The 27,378-nt window shown below is 30.0% G+C and overlaps 1 protein-coding gene across 2 annotated transcripts; it reads right to left on the minus strand.

Annotated features, from left to right (window-relative positions):
* Window positions 1-172: 172 nt before the first annotated feature.
* On the minus strand, window positions 173-26,257 carry LOC144842699 (CTD small phosphatase-like protein 2). Of its 2 annotated transcripts, XM_078699235.1 has the most exons (13): window positions 26,118-26,257; window positions 18,876-19,024; window positions 15,120-15,206; window positions 10,971-11,088; window positions 10,561-10,671; window positions 8,417-8,632; window positions 7,943-8,057; window positions 7,413-7,530; window positions 5,104-5,190; window positions 4,492-4,634; window positions 4,178-4,304; window positions 3,704-3,799; window positions 173-3,451 (listed from the first exon to the last, which is right to left on the minus strand). In XM_078699235.1, the coding sequence occupies exons 2-13, from the start codon at window positions 19,005-19,007 to the stop codon at window positions 3,386-3,388; spliced, it is 1,416 nt and encodes a 471-aa protein (XP_078555361.1). In that variant the 5' UTR covers window positions 19,008-19,024; window positions 26,118-26,257; the 3' UTR covers window positions 173-3,385. The 2 variants fall into 2 exon arrangements, with proteins under 2 accessions (XP_078555361.1, XP_078555369.1); XM_078699243.1 differs by lacking the exon at window positions 15,120-15,206.
* Between the last annotated feature and the right edge of the window lie 1,121 nt (window positions 26,258-27,378).

A 27,378-nucleotide genomic window follows, 5' to 3' on the forward strand; every position in this document is an offset into this window, starting at 1 on the left:
CCTTTGCAAGGCACACCTTTTGATTGTTGTTTACAACTAAATTCCAGCTCATTTAGGAGGTATGACATGCCATGTGTGCCAAAATATTAGGGTTATTTTACAAATATTAGGCCAAATCGCTGTAGTAATAAGGAGATATGATTACATAGACAAAAACACATGGACAATGACATAATTTTCCCAGAATTTCTACATATTTTAATTCATATTAAACACTTTTGACATGTGCTTTAAAATGATGCTCTAAAAACATTCACATTCCATAAAATAGCTAAGTTAATTGTAAACATAATATGGACATAATTATTGGAAGATAAATTCCTGATATAAGCACAAAAATAAGACTGAAAAATATGATTGAGCTTCCATGTTTAGATATATAAATATGATATGAAAGGTAACTACAATTTAATGATTTATGGATAATACAATTTACAGCGTAAACAGCACAATATGAGACCAAGTTTCTAAGGAGCGACAGGAGGAAAAATGAAATATACTGCATAATGAAAATAATTATGCGACACATGTTTATTAAATTCATTCATATTCGAAAAGATAGCATCCATTACTCCTATTATGTGTGGTTGTGCATTTAACTCAACATTAAACAGTGTTAATTCATTCATAGTTACTACTACAGACCAACATTTTCAAGATGACTGATAGCAGATATGAATGCATGATTTAAAAAGGAAGATGTAGGTATAAAACTATTCAGCAGCAACTCAAAAAGCACAACAATTTAATCTAAATAATATAAAAGAAAATTAAGAAATTAAAAATAAATGAAAACATATATATGAAAAATGTAAAATACTACATAATATTTGATAGTTACATATCAATCATATTTACAATAACATGAAAAAAAATAGGAAAAAAATACTGAAATAAATTGGATAAAATTTTATAAAGTGCAAAAAGCTGGTGTTAGGGAGGTTAAAAAATATGAGGTTGAACAATATACCAAGAAGACTTCAAATTATTGTGTTCAATCTGTTTATATACATTAATTCAATAAAATTTAAACAAGTTTTAAAACGCTACAGAAACTTGCTACACAAACATAACATTTGCTTCCAAGCATTTTCAGCCAATTAACAGCTTTTCTGGGAAATAATAATACATTTATGGAAATTTAACAATGATCATTTTAAAGTGATACTTACTGTAAGTGAATAAACACAGCAAACGTATGCCTCTTATAATGCTATAGTGTACTACCTGAACATCAGGGCACTAAACCCCATTACAAAAAACATAGTCTAAAATGTGGAACTGAACAGCCTTTGAATAATGTACAATTTGGCACTAAACATTTTGTTGGTACATTAATGTCATTATTAGTGTATAAGCAAGACATGGGCTATCTTAGTACAATACAAACATGGTGATCAAAAGAGGTTTTGTGTTACATAAGGCAAAGCATACATATTCAGGAGTGAGAGTGCATATCAGAGGTTGGGAAAATTGGAATTAACAATACAATCGGCTACATTGTTTAATACAGTGGAGTGAATTTATCCAAAATCTTTTGAAGTAATAGTTCTAATTCTAAAACAGTTTTGTCGTACAAATAGTTTGGTTGAATGACCCTGTAAGGTAATGCCCTAATCCAAAAATAAAACTTTTTCTAAGATTTAGTAAAAACCAAGATTAATAAATAAATACTAAGCAGAGAAATTTAATTATACTACTGACCATTTTCACACTTGTCATTGATTTGAAGGAAAATTGTCAATATATAATTAACGGCTGCTTATCATTTATAGTATTAATCTAAGTGACAACTAAATCTTTAGTCTGAGGTATTTGATGTTTTTAAATTTGGTCAAATTTGTACCAATTATATTTGGATGAGGTTTCTCATCATAATATCACATTTATTGAAAACCTTCATACATTCTAATCACCAAGTTGTATTTCTTTTTAAATAGTTTGTTATAGTTTAAATATTAAGAATGTAATAATATTTTTTTTAATCTAATTTAAACGTGATAAAGATTCAACCCTAATTTTAAAATATTATGCTAGTGTTTGTTTTCCTGTCTACACATCAAACTTTATATGGGGATTTCATTTTTGTCACATAAAGTCTGATAGTGTAAACAGAGCTTTAGTTTGAGTAGTATATAATGGTAAAATATTGATACTAATTATTAAATTTAAAGACATCTAAATTGGTGACAAAATTAAATATATAAAATGTCAAAATGCTCATATTTAAAATTTACATCATAAAATATCATTCACTTTAAAAATGTGTGATAAGGGAACGGAAATACATGTTGGGTCACATTATTCACATTCAAAGTTGTTTACATAGTTTAATCTAAATTGTTGTTTGAACAGCAAATTTGTATTTACAATAGATAAGTTCATATTCTGTCCACCAACATCCATTGAGAAATACGTATACCTCAACATCTTCAATAAGTGTTTTGTTGACTTAATAATTATAATGCTAACTATACATTTTTGTAGTGTCTTATGGATGAAAGGGAAGAATGGGAAAGGGAGAGAATGCCTTCCATTTTAAGAAGCAAGCAAGTATTAATATTTATGATTCTTGTTTACTTATAATGACAGCCTAAACAATGATAACAAAAAAGTTGTATTTTAAGAAATCGCAACAAGAAAATGGAAATAATTTCAGGGACGTGGAAAATTCTTTAAAAAAATTGGACATTCACACACTTAATAATCGATGTACTTATTTACAACAGTACAAATGACACTATCAAATCTTAAATTCCTAAATGTTAAAAATATAGATAATTTCTTTAATATCTTCATTCACAAGGTGAAGCCTGTATGTTACTAATACCAATCATTGTAACACACAGCTAAAATTTATTCTTTTATAGAATCGTCATCAAATACCTATAATACTAGCCCAAAAATTCAGACCCATCAAATGGTGAAGATCTCGACCCCTATCGCTATAAAATACACATCCTTTCTGTCTTATTAAAATTTGTCTTATAAAAATGTTTTTTTCATATTAAAAAAGTTCCAAATATTTTAATACTAATAATTGCCTTCATTCTACACAGGATATAGTAAAACCATCCCAGTAGTTAAAATAGGGGTTTAAAAGTCCCATCTCATATTAACAGTAGTCGTCCCTGGTCTTAAAAAGTGCAATGATATCATACAGTACACAATGTATGAAAACGTACTTCAGTGAGAATTATAGAAACTACAATTTATAATACAATATTTTACACAACCAGTTTGCATCAAAAATATATGATGAGTTATTTGAACCTTTACAAACACACAGAGATTCTTGATATATAATCCCACAAAACATTTCACCATGCATCTGTCTTCTCCTGATTGATCATGTGACTTAACGATTCAATAGCATTGGTTAATATTAATCTGGTGGGAGGAGTTCATGTAACCTATAACGATCTCGCACTAAAGGCCGAACATCACCCTTCTGCAAGAAAAGAAAGACAATCCTGTTGAATTTCGGAAAAATATACATACACTGATGCCTTTGGGTTATGATTTTTTTTTTTTCATTTTATTTCAAAGACAAGATGGTATGATGATTTGTTATATACATAGAAATTAATTGGTTTAGTAAAAACGCATCAACTGTTGATGGTAAAAGTGGCAATTAGAACTCTACAACTTCATTTTTCATCATTTCAAAATTGTCATATGTTCTTTATTATTGAGTTAATACCTTTGCTACAAGATCTTCCAAGAAAGGAATAAGCTTCAACAATTCTGTGTCTCCCTCATCAGTAAACCAACTCTCAATGGGGATGCCGTTCTCAAGCTATATCAAGAAAACAAACACCATTTATCATTGCAAGAAATAAATAAATAAAGTAGGCGGTTCATTAATTATAAGAGATTCTAAAGGTAAAGTACAGTATCAGACTTTTTAGTGAATCTACTGTATGGCTTTCACATCACAATCTTACCTAATTTTTAAACAGAAAATGGTGGCTTATTTTAGAATTCAAGGTGGTACTAATAAGAATGTGGTGGTGTTATGTCATACTGACTTGATTGTACCAAATGGGGGCTTTTGCTCTGTAACACATTTTGGTTAGCAATAAATAGTTGGTTTTAAGACTGTTCTGCTTGCATCGGTTCAAGACAGAGGTTGGTTTTTATTCTTAACCCCATGTACAACCCAATATTATCTTACCTGATAGCCAAAAGCTTGAGGTGAGTTATCAATGATAACCGTCTTAGTAAGATCCCGACCTAGGATTGACAGATCTTTAATGTAGTTTCCCTGAACACAAATACAGTGATCCCTAAATAACCTGTGCCTGTAGAGATGTAAAAGAAATGATGTCACTAATTCGTTTTTATAAAAAACATACAACAGCAAGTAAAAACACCAAGCTACAGTTTCACTAACTATATTTATTCATTTTTTTTCCAATTATTAACATTAATGTTTAATGTGAATATGTTTTAAAGCAATTGTGGTTCACAATAGAATTTAGCACTTACTTGACAAGTTTGTGTTCAGGATCTAATAAGTCCAGTAATTTGTTGGCGTAAACCTTCTTAGAAGCTGTAAACAAGATGATCTCATAGTATTTGGACATTCGTTCTAAGAACTCACGGTAGAACGGCCTGGTCCGTACATACACCTGTCAAAAATAAGATATCTGTAAGCATTGCTATATCAACTATAATATGCATTTTAAGTCTTATACTATATTGTTGAACGTTGAGGAAATACATGTCCAACTTATCATGGTCTGTTAATGTTAAATTACTGTCTTCTTTGCCTACCATTATAAAACTAAAGCGTGCTAATATTATGTAGTGCAACTGTTTCATCAGTATGGTATGCAAGGACTAGAACCCTGTGGCCGTATTGATCAATCACGCTTAAGCGAGATATTTCCCTTAAATATAAGTATTTCACTTAACTCAATAAATATTTAAGTATTTTCCTTAAAATTAATTGTATTCACTTAGATAGGAGATTTTTTTAATTTTAAGGGTAAGTGTTTCCCTTAGGCTAAGTGTGAATGGTGAATATTTGGAAAGAATCTGTCACTCCTCTTCTCATCCTCATTTCCCTTCTAACCTTATCCACCATATTGAACTTACTTGATACGTCACATCCTGGAACAGGACTGGAAAAGACATGTTGCAGTTGTCCATCTCTTGTAAGCTACAGTGTACAATAGTCTCATCCTAAAAAAAAAAGATAACATTTATTATAAAAATATTCTTAGACCGAACATTAAAAGTGAGTCATTCAGAAAGATGGCATCTTGTTTATATTCATTTCTAACAAAATTATTATTAAACTAATTATTTCTCACCACAAATGAACACACACAAAGTCACAACTTTATTATACATTATTATATCATTTTTTTTTAAATATAAATTGTTTTTATCAAAATGCATTATATAACACATAATTGCAGAAAATTCATTATAACACAGAATAGAAGAAAATGCATTACAACACAGAATAGAAGAAAATGCATTATAACACAGATTAGAAGAAAATGCATTATAACACAGAATAGAAGAAAATGCATTATAACACATAACAGTAGAGTAAGGCTATAGATATTAAATATCCTTAGATAAATCAACATTGATGTAATGGAAACCTTCAACTTTTATTACATAATCAATCATCCACAAATCAAATGGCAATATAAGTAGTGATAAAATTATTCCTAACCAAATGTAATTCATCCAATCATTGTAGATCTTGGACTACCATCATAACAGTATAACTAATAATAACTAGATACATTTTAAACACACATAAAAAGGCACTTAGCCAAATGTCACAGAGCACTGTCCCTGAAACATTTTTTTCAATGGGACATTTTTAAGTTGATTTTTTATCTAAATATGTGTTTGTATCTTATTTATATCTTTGGATGGAACAATAGCAATACATTCTAATAATTCATCTTGGTTGGGGTGGCTTGTTCTCATTTTCACATATTTTATATATATATATCTTAACTTTCAACAAATTAATTTCCAGTATATTAACCAAAATAATTAATGTATAATGTAACCTATTAATGCAACCTAAATTTATATACCTGTTTCTAGACCACTTAAATAAACACACAAGAGATCCCATCAATTCAATCATATCTTATTATAGCCTGAATAGGATATGGTTTATCCATAATCTACATAGGGTCAAGGGGCATGCTTAACACATATATAATAAATAAAAGAAATAGTTCTATCACATAAATTGTAATAAGAGAATGTTCAGGCATGCTGTACATTAATCATAACCAAATTACATAAAATTAACTCCTTTACGCATGCAATATGTCTAGCCATATAGATTTTGTTCATGTTTAATGAAAATTAATCCCAACAAGTGCTCTGTTCTGAAACTGTAAGACCATTCAGGTACAGCTTCAAGTCTTCTGTCATATAACAGGAAAAAACAAGACATAGGCACAGCTGTCATAGCTGTCAAAAGAACTTCCTTCCAAGCATGGTAAATGATTCACTCATTTCAATGTTAACTTCAACGGTCAAAAATTACATTACAAATCTATTTCCTAATGTATTTTTAATGTATTGTTAACAGTTAAAAAGCGCAGGGTGGGTGCCAACAAGTTAAGGGGTGGGTGTTTAAATAATATTAGGTTATAAAAGAGACTTGCTGGGTGTTGGATAAAAATTAAACCAGATGGAACAAATCTATGCTGTTTGACTCCGCCCAACTTCATGCAAGCATTATGTTCTTAGCTTTATTATAAGAATAAGAACAATAAATATCTTACAAATTTGGAGTGGCTTCTTCGGATAATGGTGATATTAGGCTGAATAGATGATCTTAAAATAATGGGGTTTTTTGCTGGAAGTGGGAGGGAAGGCAATATGATTCTCCTAATTAATTAATTAACTACATACATACAGTATATTTTATATAAACACTAGCAATCTTCATAAGTTAATGTTCACTTTTTATTAATAAGACATTGGAATTTTCAATTACTTTGTGTGTGTAATATGGTTGTATAACACAAATCCCTGTTTTACCTTAAATATGTAAAATTGTTATCAATATTTATTCAGACATGCACTCCAACTAATTGTTTGGTCCACAAATAATATCCAGCTTGTAAATTTGTATATTGCCTTACATAAGATCATCTCAAGGAGGCTAGGGCTGGATGGTTGCACATTCATATTTTAATGGCAAATGCTCCTTCTTTCAAGGAATACATGTCAGGCAAAAAAAACAGTGGCTATGTGAATGAGTCGGCCCACCCTTGTATTGAAAATGTACTTTGCCAATCTACTTATTTAAAATATATAGGCCTTTAAACAAATATGGAAGGGAGTCGTCTGCACCCATCCTATGTTAGCACTACCCACGGCTCATACATGTTGTGTTTTGACATTTGTAAACTCACCAGGTCCACTACTAAACAGTATTCAGGTGCGCTGCGAGTCTTGAGGGGAAGTACAGGATCTCGGCTACTTAGGTCACAGACTTCCTGCAGTGGCGGAAGCTGCTTAATGAAATAATATCTAAGCAAAGAAAAAACACAGCAAAAAATAAACAAGGCTGCAAACTATATTGAAAGAATTGCAAAAAAAAATGTTGGAAATTTAAAAAATATTGATTAAAACTAATAATATTAATAGTAATAATTTATTTTTAATTGCTGGTGTCCAAATAAAAATTTAAAAGGTTCAGATGGCAAATTTAAAATTGGCAAGAAAATAAACAATTATTTATAACTAAAAATAATATAAAGTATTGACATGTGTGAATGACACCCAATAGACAAAATAAACAATAATTATTTATTTAGTTTGTAAAGTTCTTCCTCAATCCTTCCTTCAAACCATGTCATGTCACTTGTTCTTTCTAATAATTTCAAATAATCCATTTTATCTAAGTTGGGTAATAATTTTGTAATTAGTTTGTTTTGCTTACGGATCAAAGACTTCCCATTCTTCAGGTCCACCAGTTGTGTCCTCTTCATCGGTATAAACATTACTCTCTGGCGTTTCTTCAGTCGCCGTTCTCACAATTTCATTGTCATTGTCATCTACAGAAAAATAAAATGTATTTATTCGATCGAATACAAACCAATCCTGGGATATAAGTTAAATTATATAAGTTTGTGGTCATTTTCATGCAAAAGCCAGCCCGCTACATTTAGTATGTGAACTTATCCCACTGAAGCTTAAGTTTCAATTGGTCAGTTTGGTTGAATTACCATCGATGGCTAAATTGGCAAAAACCGGTTAATTTGACTGTTCATTAGAGCTTGCCACTATCTCGGTAAACCATGCTATTATAAGTACAATACCGCTGCTAAATATTGGTAAAACATAAATGTTAAGCAAATCAAGGCCGTATACTCAAGTCAGTGCTGCAAATGTCACAGTAATGTCAAACATTTACCTCTGTATGAATTATCTTTTAAATCCTCGTTATATGTTTCTGTAATCATTTCAGTCGTAGTTAGTCCATCTACACACGGTGGTAGCTCCTCCTCCTCCTCCTCCGAGGTACTAGGAGGGCAACATGCTGGCAAACCTTGAGCTGCTTCAAAAACATCATCATTCATTTCATCACCTTCTATACCATTCTCTCCTTCTTTACTATCGTTACCAATACCTGTTGTAATGTAACCAAAATAAAAGTGTAATAGTGCCAATTGCTAGGCAATGTCAGACAATGAAATAATGTATACTATACTAATTCCAGAAACACTTTAACATAAGATACTTTTACATTTAACAATAAATATATCACTCAAGTATATTTTTAGATTTATAATTTCAATTGCATACAACATTATGGTGATTTTATTGTTTATAAATTTATGCATAAACACATTGTAAAATATGCTGGTTATTTCTTTGTGTATTTAAATTGGTTTCTGTTAAAATAAAATATTACAGGGTTGTATATACTGTACCTACATTACACAGGGTTTCTGATTTGAGCCACAAAATGGAATTGCAATGAGATTCCCAAATAACACTTATGATAGGTACAATAAATCGTTCTAAACACATTATCATTATTATGATTGTATTATATTTATATATAATAGTTATTAAAACTATTTTTATTTTAAAACTAATTTGGTTGCTTTCTTTTTAATTTAGTAATTAATGGTGGAATAATTCTGTATAATAGTAACAGGATAAAAGAATGTTTAACTTGGGATGATCTACAATGGAAACAAATTAAAACATGCAGTTTTCTAATGAAAGAAATATGAATAAAATGTATTATAATATTATTAGAATTAAAGTCAAGTTTAAAAAAACAAATTTAGTGAATGTATCATCTACCAAACATACTTCAGTAGGCTGTGCAGTTTGACAGTATTTTCATGGGTGTTATTTACATTAATGATTCCTATTTATAAAATGTAGCCAGCCATTCACTGATCATACAGTACAGCATAGCAAATTGAAGGCAATTGAAATACTTGATGAAAGCAGCATTGCAGTTAATTGGTTGGTAGGTAAAGGGGAACAGCTAAAATGTAACTATAGCAGTTTGTTTGGCACTGTTCCAAAATTTCCAATGCCAAATGTCACTGTGGTAGTAAAGGTCCTTTCACAAAGTGGGCTGCTGCTTAAACTCTTCATACTATAACATTGTCTTGAATTACTTGATGTGGCAATATACAATTATTAATATTATTGAAAATGTCCAGTCGTAATAATAAGAGATACGCCTAGTGTAATAACAGGTCACATTATTCTACTATTCACACTTGGCATTAGTCGTCACTCATCACATCAACTAAAGGGCAAAGAAACTGCATTTGTAATCATTTGGGAAACAATAGTTAAATTCAATCTAAACTATGTCAAATTTGGCTCATCTTACAGTACCTATGGAAGGGGAGGGTGAACTATGTATAGAGGAAACATTCAATCAAAATACTGAGATCTATTAAATTATACAGTAGTATATGGATAACTAAGTAGTTAGTTATCCATTACTTTGGATTTTATTTTTTATGCTTATTGTACTATGAACATTTAAATTATATCACATTGCTGCATTCATTCAATTTGAATGTATGTTTAGAAATCTGTGATAATACAACTCAGTACTTTACAATACAGTGTGATAACATCCTTAGATTAATATGATTACAGACAAATTCTAGACCCCTGCTGACCACCACTTGTACTTTCTTTCTATTACTTCAGCCAGTCTGTACTTGTACATTTTACAGTCTACAAAGTTGCGGATCACAAATTGATCTTGGATATTGTGACTGTGCATGTCTGATCTCAAAGAGATTACAAAATAATCTGGAATTTAGAGGTTTATACTATTGAATGAATAGCAGAACCGCAGTTTGCTTAAATATTTGCAACAAAATTTGACATTAATGCCAATATAATGACAGCACTTGCAAAGCAGAAAAGTATTTTGAACACCACCCCTCCCCTCCCCCACCCTTTCTTTTTGTTAAGACACTAAAGACAGGCATTTAAAAAAGGAATTCCCTTTAAATAGTGTGTACAAATCAAACTGGCTTGATATTCAATTAATGGTAATTATTTTCTTACCAAATAATTGGTATACCGGTGAAAAAATTGAGCCAAGAATACCAGTCCTGGTAGGGTTGTCATTTGCAGGCATTTCAGATGTTTTAGCTGCAACAGCATTCTTGGGTGCAACTGCAATTCAATCAAATCATTTTCATAACAAATATTAAACAGTATTTTAAAATAGTAATTAGTATAATCTTAAAGACACCTAAAATAAATAAAAATGTTTCCACTAAAAGGAGAGGTCCCTTAATTAGCTATAGTGAATTTCAGCTTGTTCTGCCACTGGCAATATGGAGACTTATTCTTGATTGGTTGGTAGGAATGGGTCTACTATAAATTGAAATTATCCATTAATCTGCTCAAAAATGTATTCCAAATGTATGTTGTCACGGCAGTTTCTTGCAAGGTATTAAAATTAGACTTACTTGAGTTATTGTTCTCAAGATTGCAACCAGAATCTAAGCGACTCCTCTTGCCACAATTCACAGGTGTAGATGCAATCATATTTTCATCTTCATCCCTTCTTCTTTTTCGTGGCATTGTCTGTAAAATAGGAAAATAAATGTCTAATATTTTCATTTTTTGATTTACTACCAGAAAATGTGGTTTTCTTACATAATACAAACATCAATTTTTCAACCTGAATAATTATTCATTATTCATAATTCAAACACATCCTGTGACATAAAATGACCATTGGAAAATACCGGTATATTTTAGAGAGAGACTTACAGCTGGTACATCAACATGAATATACATTTATACCAAAATAGAGCATGAGCAAACAATAACAATAATAATTTCTACCAAGCTCAGAAAATGTGAACAAAAAAAAAGCGTTTATGTCTGGAATTTTATTTTTTATTTTTTTTTATTTTGATGAGGAGCTTAGTATTAGGTATGTTTAGCTTATGTTATGTATCAACATGAAAATGACTTTCCAGTCCAATAAGCATTACACATCTTAAAATGCTTATGACTGTGATCATGCAATAGATTTAAAAAAAAAGAAAAAAGAAATAATTATTAATAGAAATAGCCATGCAGCTCAAAAATGTGATTGGGAAAATGATTTTGTTTTTGGACTTTAAGAATTGAACTGAGCAAAATGAATAGTAAAAAGCTAAGGTATAGGAAGATATATATATGTTCACATTTAATTAATAAAAATAATGTGAACATCCACTTGTCATTTCTCTTAAACATAAAATTGGATTTTGTAGAATTGTTTACACTAATTTTATTGTTAATCACAATATTAACTGTAAACGGTTTAGCACCAAATTATATTTATCAGGTTTAGCATAGAAAACAAAAGCATACGTTCAGTTTGAACAGAAAATATTATACATACGATGGATGTATTGTGAATCGCTTAATTGTAAATATTACTGCTGATGACATAAAATATATTATTAGAACATGAAAAACTGTCTTAATGGACTCTTGAAATATGTACAACACTCACTACGGACCTAATTACTGGAACAAATATAGTTTTCAGATAAATTCAGCAATGCTCACATTTATGACGATAAATCTCGTAAGAAAATTCCTATTCTACTACTAATAGTACTTAATATGTATTGGGTAGGAATACAGTATTAGGAAAAAGCTTCAACAAATTTCACTGATTCTGCATAGCAACAGCATAGCAACAGCATTTGCGTATCACATTTGCATTTGTAAGCTATAGTATATGGTGGTTGCATCCAAAAGAGCGTCAATTAGATCTGGTAATTGACTATCCAGTTCCTATTAAATTATGATATGTGTTAATAATATTCTGAAAATATTTAAATTTATCCGCATAGTTTGATTATTTTCATTCAAACTGATTAAGGACCGATACCAATAACAACCATATTCTTTTTAGAAAGAAACTGAATTTTAGAACCAGTTTTTATGCACACTTTTTTTTCTTGAGTTCTCCTTTAAATCTCCGACGTTTCACCTGCACCTAATCCCATGGATGAGCTTCAAAGGGATCAAGGCACCAAATAAGATACCGTTTACACTTAGGTTTTGTACTAGCTCAGGATTGGCCATGGGTCGTCAATCGGTAAAGATAATGTTAGTTAGGCCAGCCCTTGGCCAGATGCAGATCTCGCTCACCTCTCGGGAAGGTCCGGGAGGAGCTTTTACATTTTTGGCTGGCTTAAGCAGTGAAACGCGACAAATGGCTTGAGAAAATAAAGTAAATAAATCTTCAGGGCTGTCGTTTGGAACGCAATTGTAAACACGCTGGGTCTGACCTAACGATTAATTTGGACCCGATCTTGGGCCGGCCTAGGACTCAATCGTAAGAGTGGGTCTAAGTTCCAAGTGGCAAGAAGTCAATCATAAATAAGACAAACATTGAAATAAGAAACATGACATGAAAAGAGTGGAGTTAAACGGAGAAAAGAAAAGTATTAAAGAACAAAGCTTTGTAAACAAATAATATATTGCACATAAATCAAGACACACAACAAAACCTATGCAATACCATTAAAATAGTCTATAAATACTATAAAAACTACTCTTTTTTTTTAATTAACCAGTCATCAAAATGTCATTATAATCTATGTATGTATTCAATAAAATATAAATCTACTGCAAATGCTTTCTTACATTTTTTGGTATATGATTAAAGTTCAAGGTTAGTGAGTAATGTTATTCAGTAATTGCGGTATCTATATCATTGACGACGACTGTGTACATCGCCGTCGACACTTTAGGCCATCTTAGTATTATATTTCAATTTGCATTGATTTGTACTGAATTACAATATAATATTAATTCTATATCGCATAATATTTACTAAGTAGTCGTATAACATTTCTGTGTATAATTATGAATGATCATTGTTGAGGTCACACACAAGGTCATATAAATTATAACGAAGTTGGCTCTAAATGTTAACAAACTGTCAATTAATAATCAATTTTTAAAATAATATTTATATAATAATACAGTATTTGTGGGGATGGTCAAATTAAACCATTTATGGAGAGGGATGTTTAATTCATATTCTAATTTTAGTTTATCTGGGCTATTTGTCTGTCTATCCACCTACGCACAAAATGGACTATCACCCAACAAACTTTTAGTGAAGGCGGACAATTTTGAAATTCAGGGCTCCAGGACCTAAAAATTGTGAAATGAATGAAGTGCTGAATTTAACCTACTGTACTGTAATAATTAATATACCCTTTCTTTTACATTGTAATTATCAAAATGATGGTATTTTTCAGAATTTAACATTATTTATTTACAGTTTTTTTATCATCTAGTATGATGATCTTCTTTATCACAACACTAGCCAACGTCATTGTCGCCATGAGCACTTAAAATTGAAAGAAAAACACACTTGAGGAAAAGCTTATGCTAAAAAGGTACGACAGTGGTACTGTAATTAATAACACAATGTAAATGTTGGTGCAATAAAATGGTTTCTGTCTTCATTAATATTCAAGTACCTATAACATAGTAGTAATCAATGAAATGGACATAATATACATCCAGCTCCATTAACCTATTGAAAACCTAATAATACATATGAGTAGCAATAAAAACATTATTATATAATATTCATTTCATATTATACAATAATACATATTTACATTTATGGATCTATGGTGGTACACAACTCAATGTAATACACTTTAAGTACCATGTACAGTAGTATCCATGATATACTAATCTATAAACATACTACTAAATAATATTATATGGTGGTTCTTAACTATAGTCACTTTAATAAACAAATTGATCAAAATAAAAATTATTCATTCTATAATTATAATTGGGTAATCTTGTTTAGATTACAAAATATAATATCCGAGGATTTCAGGTCAAGTCATATCAATATTTTTTTTTATTCATTTGTAATTTATGTTTTGGCAAAAGAACACATTAAATGCAGATGAATGACTCAACTATTATTCCCTACACTTCTTTAAGAAATTAAAGGTACTCAAATCCCATGTTGAAGCAAAGTCTACACTGCTATCATTTTCAAGTATCAATTTCATCAGGAAGGTACAATATGTTCTATAAAGCATTTCCCTCAAGATGTGCTCTACCTGTAGTCTCATTTTCATAATATAAGCTCATCTGACATTAGGTGATTGACACATGTCAAAGGTGATTAGTGTCTTGATACACATATAGGAGGAATGTATGTTTTCATAATGCCTACAGTGAATATATTCAAGCCATGACTCATTACAGTACTGAATGAAGAGTAGTTATTTAGTCACGACTTATTAGTATACTAAATCAACTACGTCGGTATCTCAGCATTCTATAATGACTTGATGTACAAACTTAACTGTGGCGTTTAGTAAATACTTGTTGCAAACTAAATTAACTGCAACTGATATTAAATTAAGTAAATGTATACCATCATCTTAATATCAATAATAGGGTTTTTGTTTACACAAATAATATCTTATTACTATTAGTAATAAGTAAGCCAACTTTACAACAAAATATTTTACCTCTGCTACTACTACAAGTGAATATTTTTTACATGTAGTAATAAGGTAATGCGTTTAAAATGAAGGAAATTAGGTCTCTTGGTGGCTTACCTTTTTAGATGACCAGATAATGTTCTTAATTGATGAGATGAGAGAGGGGACAGCAAGGGGGAAAACAGGGGTACTTGAGGCTGATTCCTGGTGGGTAGCAGAAAAGAGAAGTGGCTATGGTAATAAAACTAACAACCATGTTGTATACCTTGTGAATTATTATTAATTATACAAATTAATAATCAATTTTTAATTTATTTATATTGTACTGTATTAAATATATAATTCTACCAATAAAGTAGCAGTAACACAACTTGATGAGATAGTGTATGTTTGTTAATATGAGACTTTACATACAGTACTGTACATTGGAGTTTCCATACATTGTCAAGTCATACTCAACAAACAGAAGAACTGAGAAAGAATTTACATACAATTATTCAAATTAAAATAATATTTTAACAAATTGTTTAATAACAATTAGTCAACTAGAATTTTGTTTTAAATTATTTGTTTCCTTTATATTAATTAGCTGTATTATTCACGTGAATTGATTTTAAAATAATTAAACCAGAAAATGAAGAAATGTAACGATTTGTTAACGAAAACAGATAAGAAAATGAAATAAATATTAGGATTAAACAATAGTCAACAAACAAATCATGTTATTAAGTAATCAGGTGAACATTAAACAACAATGAAACTGAAACAAAAAGTATGTACATACCAAGTTCATCTTTCCTAGATAGTCAATGTTTACATAATAGCAACTTTACTGTAAATGGTAACTACTAATATTTAAGTATTAATACAGACATTCAAATAGGAGGTGATTAAATTTAAGGCTTTAATTGTTATGCTAATTAGATGTGTATTTTTGAATGGGGAAAGTTGCCAGCTTTTATAACTGCCTTCCAAATATTGATTATTAATTATGAAAACAAAAGACCTAACTGACATCTAAGAAGATCTGTTAGATCAAACAGATAAAGAAACTTTAAGTCTGTGAAACCTGAACATTATGATGGTAGGGTACTGTAGGTGAAATAATGGCTGACCTGTTGACAAAGATAATAATTCTTAAATTAAATACAAATATTGTCCCCCTGAAACACACTTTTTTTTAATGTTTTTGTTGAATATGCCATTTTAATGTCACAATAGCATCCCTCCTTCTAGTATTTATAATAAAGTATTGTATTATGTTTACTTTGGCATTTGGAATACAGAAATAACAATTTACTATTATTATTAATTCTTAATTTTAAACTCTTTTGAAAACAAAATCATTCATCAAACTGGGCAATGGATTTGTATATGATCACATACATTTTCAGAAACTGTAAATTAAACTTGTTTTGAAATAAACATATTTTATATATCAATCGCAATTAAAATTTATGAACAGGATCTAGTAAGAAAGATTTATGAGCGCTTAAGAATTTCAGATCTTCTAGTTTTTAAACAAACATCTTGTGCCCCACAATTGATTCCATAAACAATAATAATAACATTATAATTTGTATTAATAATCCCCAAATATTAATAAATTCTTTGCTTGTTACGAAATAGGCTATTAAATAGATACATTTTTGTATATTATTTCTGAATAATTTAATTTTCCTGTAGAATATTAAAAATTCATATAAAAATCTAAATCTCATTTTATATTCATTCATCCCAAGATCCCATGACACAATTTAATAACTGATTGTAAATAATACGCTACATGCTTACATAGTCTCCCCAATGATTGTATAGTAATTCACTATGCGCGATCGAGTTTGTTACACACATTTTATGCATTGACGATATAAACAATTATGATAGTGGCCAGTTGCCAATATAATATTATGCAGTATTCAACACAGAACATGTAATAATCGAACAGAGTCTATGCGGCATAATTTAAATATGCTGATTTCTTCCAGAGTATCTGATGAAAATTGCAGAGACCAATTAATAATGGCGCATTCTATTGTAAGTCAAGTGTATGCAAGCTTTTTAATCTGTTCGGGGTTGGTTTTTTTAATGAAGTGAATATTCGATATTTAAAATTAAACAAAGGCTGTTTTATGAATACTATTATTACGTAATGAAATGCAATTAGAATTTATTATTTATTTTATTTATTTCACATACTTTTCTTTTTTATTTTTTAAATACATTTATCAGCACAGATTTCCAAAAACAAATAGCAAAAATTAGAGGGTGGATTACAGTAATAATAATGGATTTGTGTTCAAATTTAGTCTAACTAACAAAATGACTATTTTATTGAAATGATATGTTTTACATCATACTTTAGAATAGTTAAATCGAAAAAAGTAGAAGACTTTAAAAATGCACAACATGCTCAATATCTATACTGTTGTACAATTAAAGTTTAAATATTTGTGCTTTTTTGTTTAATTAATATCCATGATTTAGTCAAGTAATTAAAGAAAATTCAAGCAATTTGTTTACTACACTACCTTATTATTTACTATCTAATACTAATAGACATTCTAACACTATAATTTCAATATTTTACTAAGTGTGAAATAGTTAGTTACGGCACTTACACAGGTGTACGTCAAAAGTAAACGGAAATTTTAAAAATCTAAGTTTAATATTGAGTTTGTTACAAAACTCTAATAATTTTGACATTTAAAAACCATGAATATTCAGACAACCTTTGTCTTAAGCTCTATCTACACTATCAAACTAGTTTGACAAAGAAAGTGTGATGTGGCCAAATATGGTTGGTAGTGGTATACCCAAATATGGTAGTGATATGACATCATCATATATGGGCACATCACATTTTTTGTCACATAAAGGTGATAACTTAATAAAGGTAATATATAGTCTTATTTACATTAAAACAACATCTCACAAAATACAAACATCACAAAAAACACTAATAGTAATGGTACGCTAATATTAATTACCAATATACCATTGCTGAAATTATATTTATGTACACATTTTCAATCTGTCACAACTTATTAGCACCTGTATTTAATTATAATTTGTTGCCATGGTTTTATTATTTGTTATTCAATTATTATTAAAGCTTTGCAGTGGTCAGATTGGTGTGAAAATATCCACATATTATGGTAATAATTAGACTCAACCCAACAGAAAATTAAACATTATTTTAAAAAATATCTTCAACAAAGATAGTATATTGTATGATCGAGTATAGGGGGGCTGGTGATGACATTTGGGTGGGGGGAGTGAATTATGGCTGTGATGCTTGGATTGTATTAGAGCATGAGATTTATTACAATTAGATTACAATCACACATACAATTTTTTTTTTAACATTTTCATCCTATCAATATTTTAATTAGTCTAAATTCCTGGATGCAAGAAAAGAACACATGATGGTATGGACAGTGACACCTGAAATAATTTGTTAGATCAAGACAAAGTTCAACAAATCATTACTACAAGTACAACATTAAGAATAAATGTGTTAAGTTAATATAGTATTAATTTGTTGGATTTCACAGCAACAATATATATGTACAAATAAGAATAATAAAACCAATAATAAACATTTATGGTCTAAAAATCCCTATAAAGTTTATGAACCTACACAACTGATTTATGTACACAATGCTAATAAATGATGTGCAGTGTGACTTGTGAGTGAATAGATAAACCTTCATATTTATGTAATGTTGTTAGTTAAATATCAAAATAAGTTATTTCGTCACCAAATTGCAAAATAAGAAAGTACTAGTTTGAATACAGTAGACCCACTTAGATGATCCTTTCATCTCTTGTTAATTTATTTAATTTAAGTATAGACTTAGATATAATTACCTGATCTGTCTTTAATTTCGTAGTAGTCAAATCCTTATGTACTGTTGATACATCACCGTTCATCTTTTCTGGTGAGCCTCTCGTCTTGCGGTTCTTTGATTTCACCCTCTTGCTTGCTCTTTGTCGACCCATTGATCTGCTAACCGTACCTGTATATAAACAAAAACAATTACTGTATATCTAATTGCTTTTTCATAATATACCAACATCTGGCATTAGAAGCTATCATTAACATTAATCATGTACACCATAGCTAGCACATTCATAATAGGCTGCTGGATTGTTATCTGAACATTGTATGTAGTATTATTAGAGGACTTTTGTTATTTCTTACGATACTACAGAATCAGTGTGCAGCATTTAGCACACTTTTCACTTGTTGGCAAACTTGCCAAATTCCATTTGAAATGGGAAGTTTCAATTTCCTGCTTATTGCATCAATCGGAAGTTTTTCTTTTTATGCATTACAAAAACTTGTTTTTTATACATAAATTCTAGTTTGTCATAAATTATCAAATGTCTATTTCGTCCATGTAATTGAGCTGGGCGGAAATCAATGGGGTCAGATAGCTCATTCTATCTAGCTTACAGTTCTATAAATCTGTCCAAATGTATCTTAAATTGTCGTCCCCCAACCACCTTGATTTTCACTACAAACCACATTGTAAAACAGTCTTTTTGAAACATCCTGGTATCTTGCCAACGACAGTGCATACTTTCTGCCACCCACCCTAAACATTTATTTAGCACATTATTACTATAACATATCATTTAAAAGCGTGGGTTTCATATCCTGTTGCCTTTTGATTTGTACAGAATTGGCTATTGATTTTTTTTTTACTATTAAATGTAGACTTAATAGTATAAATTCTTATAAAATGGTGACCAGAATACTATTGGTAAATGATTCACCTTTTTCACCTACCTGAAGCTTAGGCAGAAATTAGGAAATAACACATATTTATGTATATGTTTTTTTTTTGGTTTAAATTTATTAATATTATATAGATTTATTACTAATTACTATAAAAAAAATAAGTACCACGATTTTATGGATGTTTATTATATTTAATGATAAAATGAGCCCTGGCTATACAGTATGCATGTTTGTTTCATCTTGAAATTTCAAAAACAAAAAGGAAGTGTAAATCATATCCGCAATAGTAAAACTGAGTCAGTAGATTCTTCTACTACAAAAAAAAGCAATGTAAATGTACAGTACTACTAGGGTAACACTGAGGGTAATTTAACCTGAGCAAAATTAATATAATTAATGCATAATATATTGATTATGCACAGAAAAGGTACTGTTGTCAGTTAGATAGAGAGAATATATAGATACTGTACTAGTAGTAGCACCACCACCAACGACAAGTCATGTGATAAAACTACTCATGTGTATCATCTCACACAGTTGAGCAATCAGAATACACATAGTAAAACAAACAATCAAAGGTTGACCCTACAGTAGGTCAAATGCAATATTGTAAGCATGATTAAATCAATAAACTACAAACAACACTAACTACTGTATTCCAAATTTGTTATTGTGACAAATATTATCTGAGATTAATACAGTAATAGAAATACTGTACTGTACTACAGTAATAATTATGAGAATTTTAGAAATTTAATTTGAACTGACTGTTCAGGACTAACATATAGATTATGGGTATTGTTGTACAGTCTTGAAAAAGCACCTTTAATGTTATTTTTCTATAGTTAGTTGTAGTAGTAGCTGGGTTGGTGCAAAAAGTTGGTGGGAGAATATTGAAAAAATGTCATTTTATAAAGGAGGGTTGTATTAAGGAAAATTGAATAATACTAATTTTAATAACGGTACCTAGTAATAACAACAGTACATAGGGCTAGTAAAATCCACAGTTAGGTTACAGTAAGTAACCCTGGCTGTAGTGTCAGTCTAATAGGTGGAAAATAAAGGTGTGGCCAGACATACTAATTATGGCATTAAGTAAATTTTCAATCAATTAAATTTCATAAAAATAAAAGTTATTTGGTATAAATATCGTAATTTATGACTGTTACAATGTATATAAAAAATACTGCTGTTTTATCAGGGTCGAAATTTGCATGACAATGTTGCATTGTTGTACTAAAGATACTGAATGAAGTATTGAATAGCTATTCATAATGGAGACCCATTAACTCTCTTACTTTCAGTTATTTGTAATCAGTAAACTGTAATAATTCTAATTAGTAGTTAGTAACTAAAATGTAATTCATTTTTTAGTATATATAAAAAAAGATCAAATATTAATTATTCCCAATTTGTTAATTCACATAATAATTAATATATGGGGCTGATCAACAATCTCTCAACGTGCAGTATAGTTTTTTTAGAAGGTTGAACATCGCCAGTGAGTTCTCAATTGTATTGCATTCACAAGCAACATATCAAATTGATGTTCTGAGCATAAATTCATAAGGGAATATCTTGAATGTTTAACTGTAAGTAGATGGTATAAAATTAGGAAACATACAAGAGCGCAAATTCAAATTCTCAGCAAGATCTCCCACTTGAGGGCATAGTTCATGGACTATACCATTTGTGGAAAGGGGTGTTCAATTAAAATTTCTACTTTTCAAGTTTTATTTCGCTCTTTGAGGAAAAAGGCTAATTGTCGTGTTTATCCAGGCAAGCTAGGCACGAGAAAGTGGATTAACTTTTGCTTAATGAATCTGAATTAATACAAATGCCCTACCCACTTAAACTACACAAGAAATGTACAATATCTTTAGCACTAAGCATTGGATTTATTATACCTATGAATAATGTACTAAAGCTTTGACACTGACAGTTCATATTGAAAACTCAATGAAATGTGTTTGGTTTCTAAAGAAGGCTTTGACGGTGTAGGAAACCACAATGGCGATCAATAATTTATAATTTGGTTAGTGAGATGTAATGACCCAGTTAAAGGCCATCAATCGGTAGTATGACAGAATTGTGTACAAAATATTGCTTGATATCCTTACATTCAATTATTAATACCGTCAGATATGATACAGTACTCATTATTGTTTAGTTATTGCAGAATATCGATTACAAAGTAAACATCAGTCATTTTCATTTATAATTCAGGATTAGTAATTTCACTTATTTTAAATAATACTTTAATGAAAAGATATGAAGCTAGATTTCTTAGAATGCACAAAATGTTGGGGTGTTTTTTTTGCTGCAAATAAATATAAAGAATTAATTCATAAGTTGAAATAAGACCTGATTGCATTACAAAAATATCTACTTCATTTCAGACATTGTATTATTCAAATTACTTGATTTCCTATGTAATGGTGTTTAGTTTATTATTTCTATAGAATTTATTATGTTAGGCATCATGAGCCATGTTAATACATCATATTCAGATTTTTTATCCTGAAATAATTAATATTACATGTATTTTATCACTATCTTTTTTTTTAATATTTTATAATTTAATTCTAAATTAATTGTATGTTAAAATAAATTCTAGAGTTTTTTTTCCTCAGAGTTAAAAAAATATCCATCCATTTAATTGTATGTATACGGATAGAAAAATTGAAAATTTGTATTTATTATTATTAAGTTATAATTAAATCATATATATTATTTATTATACTGCTACAACACGTCCTTCCAGCACTTAACAATAAGGGCGATGCTAAAATACTCGATTACTCAATCGTTATTGACAGGAAAGGAAAAGGATGTAATAGTGTAGTGTTATTTGATTAAATTATGTTGCTTTTTGTTGGCTTATTAATATTCATGAACAAGAGTACAGACATTATAATTACCTTGTGAAACCTTTCAAGCTTCAGTAGAATAATAAATCAGCTGAATCAGTCTGAATACTGTACATTCTTAAAGAAACATGGCCTATATTTCAAAAATCAATACTACTATGTTTTTTTGTAGTAAAAATTAGGAATCTTCTGTAAGTAACTGAGCATGACTAATGAGCTGCTCAGCATTATGTTATATGGCCAATCTCCCACGAGTCCATCCGCCAATAGCATTGATAAAATTTTATCTTGTTGATGACATAACAATGAAGAATTTTTACATAGTAATTACGATATTATAATTATTATAGTACTGTAGTAGCAACATAGGTAGTTCAGCAAAATATTTCTTCAGTTTTTATAAATTCAATTTAGTAAAAAACATTCGGATTCAATTAATATCAACAAAATTAATAAAGTAAAGTAAACAGAAAGAGATAAATTTAATTCCTACTACTCTTAATTTTTTGCCACGGCTTAATTACATAATATATAGCTCAAAGTAGGAATAAATTAAATTCATAATTACACCTAATACCTACAAGAATAAACTCATCCAGGGTTATGACTGACAACATTTTCAGAAAGCATTCGGTACTCAATTAGTTCATAATTTTTATCATGAAATAATAATATCCAACTAGAATTTAATTCGTCACTTTGACGAATTATAGGTGATCATTTTTATCATTTTACTGAAATTAATTTTTTTTAAACATGCACGTACGTTAACATACGATCGGAAAATGTTGATGTATGCCATCCTATTATATGCTTATAGTGCTGAGTTGTGCCTATACGCCATATACAATATGTACAGTATATACTGTATATCTATATACAGTGTAGCATAGGTGAAATTACGGGACACACATGTTCTAATTTTTTGGCATGATGACGTTATCAAACTAAACTTTAAGATGACAATTTCGAAAGATAATTAATTGAGCAAAAAAATATAAGATTTGGAAAAAAATTTGGCACGTAGAAGCGCTGTGCGCGCTCTTTGAATTGTGTATAACTTTGACGAAAAATATGAAAAAACTACTTTTTCACTTCAACTGGCCATATGTTAACGTCACAACATCCGATAGGCTTAATTTTTATATGAATTAATATCTACATTTCATCAGCTTTCATAATAAATTATAATCATCAAGGTAACCTTTAATTCTGAAGAGCTGTAAGATATTCAAATTTACTGCGAAGGTGAAATTACACGGCCTACGTTATTCAAGTTTTTACGCGTGATGACGTCATTAAAATGAAGATAGTGTCAACTCATGATAAAGATAATTAATTAAGCAAGCACATACTGAAAGTTGTGCGAAATTCGAGCACACATAACCAAGATGCGCTCTGTTGAATGTGATAATCTACACAAAAAGATAACAAATCCTAATTTTTAAATTCAAGTGGCCATTTGATGACGTCAAAACATTTTGTACGTAAAATGTGTACATGAATTCATATCTACAACTCAATGGCTTCCAGAATAAGTTAAAAAAATCGGGGGTCATCTTGCATTCTGAAGAATTATTTTTATTTTAAAAAAGACCTATTTTTCACCATTTTCAGAACTTTTGTAAAATTAATGTGCGCATTTTGTCATTTTTAACGTGCTCGTATAGCGTTATTTTAAGTCGGAACTGACTCAAATTTGGTGAATGTACTAAGGATGGTGAGTAGAATGAGATTTGTAAAAAAAATTCATGTTTTTTACGCTTTTTAAGTATCGCGCGCGCAAAAACGCATTTTTGCGCAGTAATTTTTTGAAACACGCAAATGGCCTAATTCATGCTCTAAATTGATCAAAACTTAATTTTGAGCGTTTTAAATTTTTAACGCGCGATATCACGCGCATGAACCTACGTGCGAGTGCGTTTTTATTTGCTAATATTTTTACCCTTGATCTGAAGTTTACGTGTAGTGAATTTCATTAATATGTGATAATGAATTACGGAGATATGATTGATAATGTGATTTCGCAAAATGGCGTATAAATGTCGTCACGGATGAGTGATCACGCTGGAAAGCTTATTAGGATTAAGTTATATTATTTGAAAGATATTCTGAAATTTTTGTAATCATTGACATTAAACTTTTTGAGATAATTGTTACACAAAATAGTGTACAGAAACAATAAAAAGAAAAAAAAAAAAAATAATAATAAAGATTTTATACAATAACAATAGGTGATCATTTTATTCTAAATGATCACCTAATTAAAGCTTTAAATCTTTGCTTACAATACAAAATATCAATTCTATTTATTTCTTGAATTTAAAAATACAACAAACCACAGGATGGTTGACCTCTAACCCTGAAAATTGGCATGCAGCCAGGTTTTGTTTGATATTCTCTATTGATGATCATTTTCTATTGAATAAATATTGTGGAATACTGTATATTATAGTATATTGATATAACCACTTCAATTTGGATTACTTTCCGTTTTATTTCGGTTTGATTGAATGTACCACAATTTTTAGAGTGTTGTACTGTATAATTCTACATTATCTAAATATACGTCTTATCTCTGAAATATTAACTCGACCTACCACCAAATTTTGTGTTTACATGGAATGGTACTTTGCCAAGTCAGTAGGTATTTAAAATCATGTTTGTTGTACAATAGTTAGAAGGCAGGTACAGCTATCTTATAATATGTCGGACATGAATACTGACAGAAATTATATGCACAATTTGCATAATTTTAACAGAAATAGTAATTTCAGTGTGAGCACAATTTGAAAAACAATGCAATTTAATTGTAAAGCACATAGTTATTTATAAATACATATATAATAATTAAGAGGATTATTCTGATACAAAGAATACAATGATTTACATTTTTTATTAATAAAATATCACATACATCACAAACAGTACTTTCACGCAGCATAGGATTAGGAAAGATGATGGGGATTGGACAATGTAAACTAGGAATAGTAGGGCCTGTTATTCTGTAGGTCGAACTACATTCTTATTTAGACGGTTTATGTAGCACATAAAAATGAGGTGAGCCAGGTACAGTGCAACCCATGAATTTATGACGAATGGGCGGATAATAGGTGTGTGTGTGTCATTTATGATATTAATTAATATAATGAAAAATGCTAAAAAAAGACATTTTTATAGCACAAAATCTTGATATCAACCTACCAGTGATAAATGCACACTCCATGCTGGTTAAACATAGTTTGTATTTTGACAATTTTTAAAACTTACCAAATACGTTTAGGCCTAACCTATCACTACACTGTATCAGATAATGGCCAGCTCACTTGCCAATTGGCTGTCTCCCAGCCCAGTCATCACTCACATAACAGTGCAGCGAAACCACAGATCAGAAGGCGGTAAGGTACAAACATCGTAGGTAAAAAAAATGTCTTTAACTAGGCTATTTCCATTATACAGAAAAAGATTGCAGTTGAATAATAAACAGAAACTTACCACACTAACAAACCAAACTTTCTACGACCACTATTAGTGTACATACGGCCCAGGGTCAACGCCTTTAGGCTAACAATCTCGAAACAGATTGCGAACTTGCCATATCTCTACCCTGCAGCAGCTAGCGATCCGTTTCCTTCTTCGATCGGCAATGGTGTCAAATTTGAGTGGGAAAAGGCGCCACCTTGCGAACGAATCCGGCCGTCCCTGTTGATTTTTTTTCCAGAATATTTATAAAACTCCAAAATTGTTTTTACGGGTGACCCCCAATAAAATAACTGAACTAAACTAAGTTAGTAAGTCTGATTCATATATAGCGCGAAAATAGAAATCTATTGTTAAAAACGTAAAATTAAAGTTATATTAACTATAGTCATCTGAAAGCATTTTCCCACCGACCGCCGGCCGTTTATATTTATTTATTTTAAACATTTGAGTGTATATAAAAATAGAGATTAGCCTAGGTGCTTATTCAAAAACAAATCCCAAAAATTATAAAAAATGATAAATACTCATTAGAATTATGATCAATATACATTTTTTTGCATGCACTTCCTTATTATATCTGACCATAGAGATAAAGGTGTACGTAGTTTTAATATTTTTAGATACTGCTGCATCATCTGAATAAGACCTCTTAACCATGAATTTTACCTCCATGTCTCAACCATGGACGTATAAATATAACTCCATGTCCCAACTCAGTCTCCAGATTATGACGATATTTCGATTCAACTCCCGCTGCTGATCCCGCTAAAATGCATTTTTTACTATATTTTGGATCATTTAAACCAACAAAATCTCCCGATAATTTACCGTTTTCTATTAGTAGATAGATATTTAAATTAAAGACTACTACTTCTGACTCGTCTACAGAATCGAAAACATAATCAATTCATGCGTTGTTTTAATAAGTGAAATAATAAGTTGGCACCGCATTTTTCACCTTTGGCACGTCTGATGGCTCTGGGTTTTTTATAGCGCCCTCTTTCGTTTGATGTATTATTATAGCGTCCTCTATAGTTTCATAAAACCTTTCATTTTTCCAAGTTGCGAGGTCTGCAATTTTCAATATGCTGCCAACAATTGATTGATGCACGTACAACTCGTTTTCCATAAGATCAGGGAAAATTTTCATTTAAAAATTTTGTTTAGCAATATGGCTAATCAAACTGATTTTTAAGTCGAGAAACATAGTTTTGTATTGAATTTTTTGCTACACAATTTTCAAAATGTGTAGCAATAAGGTTGTTTTGTATAG

This window comes from Antedon bifida, chromosome 1 (assembly GCF_963402885.1).
Source record: "Antedon bifida chromosome 1, ecAntBifi1.1, whole genome shotgun sequence".
In the NCBI taxonomy this organism is placed as follows: domain Eukaryota; kingdom Metazoa; phylum Echinodermata; class Crinoidea; order Comatulida; family Antedonidae; genus Antedon; species Antedon bifida.

Coding starts and splice junctions, on each gene's coding strand:
- LOC144842699 (XM_078699235.1), bottom strand. CDS start 19,007: ATGGGTCGACAAAGAGCAAGCAAGAGGGTGAAATCAAAGAACCGCAAG. Junction 8,633..10,560: donor ACCGGTATACCAATTATTTG/GTAAGAAAATAA, acceptor ACATTACAACAG/GTATTGGTAACGATAGTAAA. Junction 3,452..3,703: donor TGGAAGATCTTGTAGCAAAG/GTATTAACTCAA, acceptor CTTTTCTTGCAG/AAGGGTGATGTTCGGCCTTT.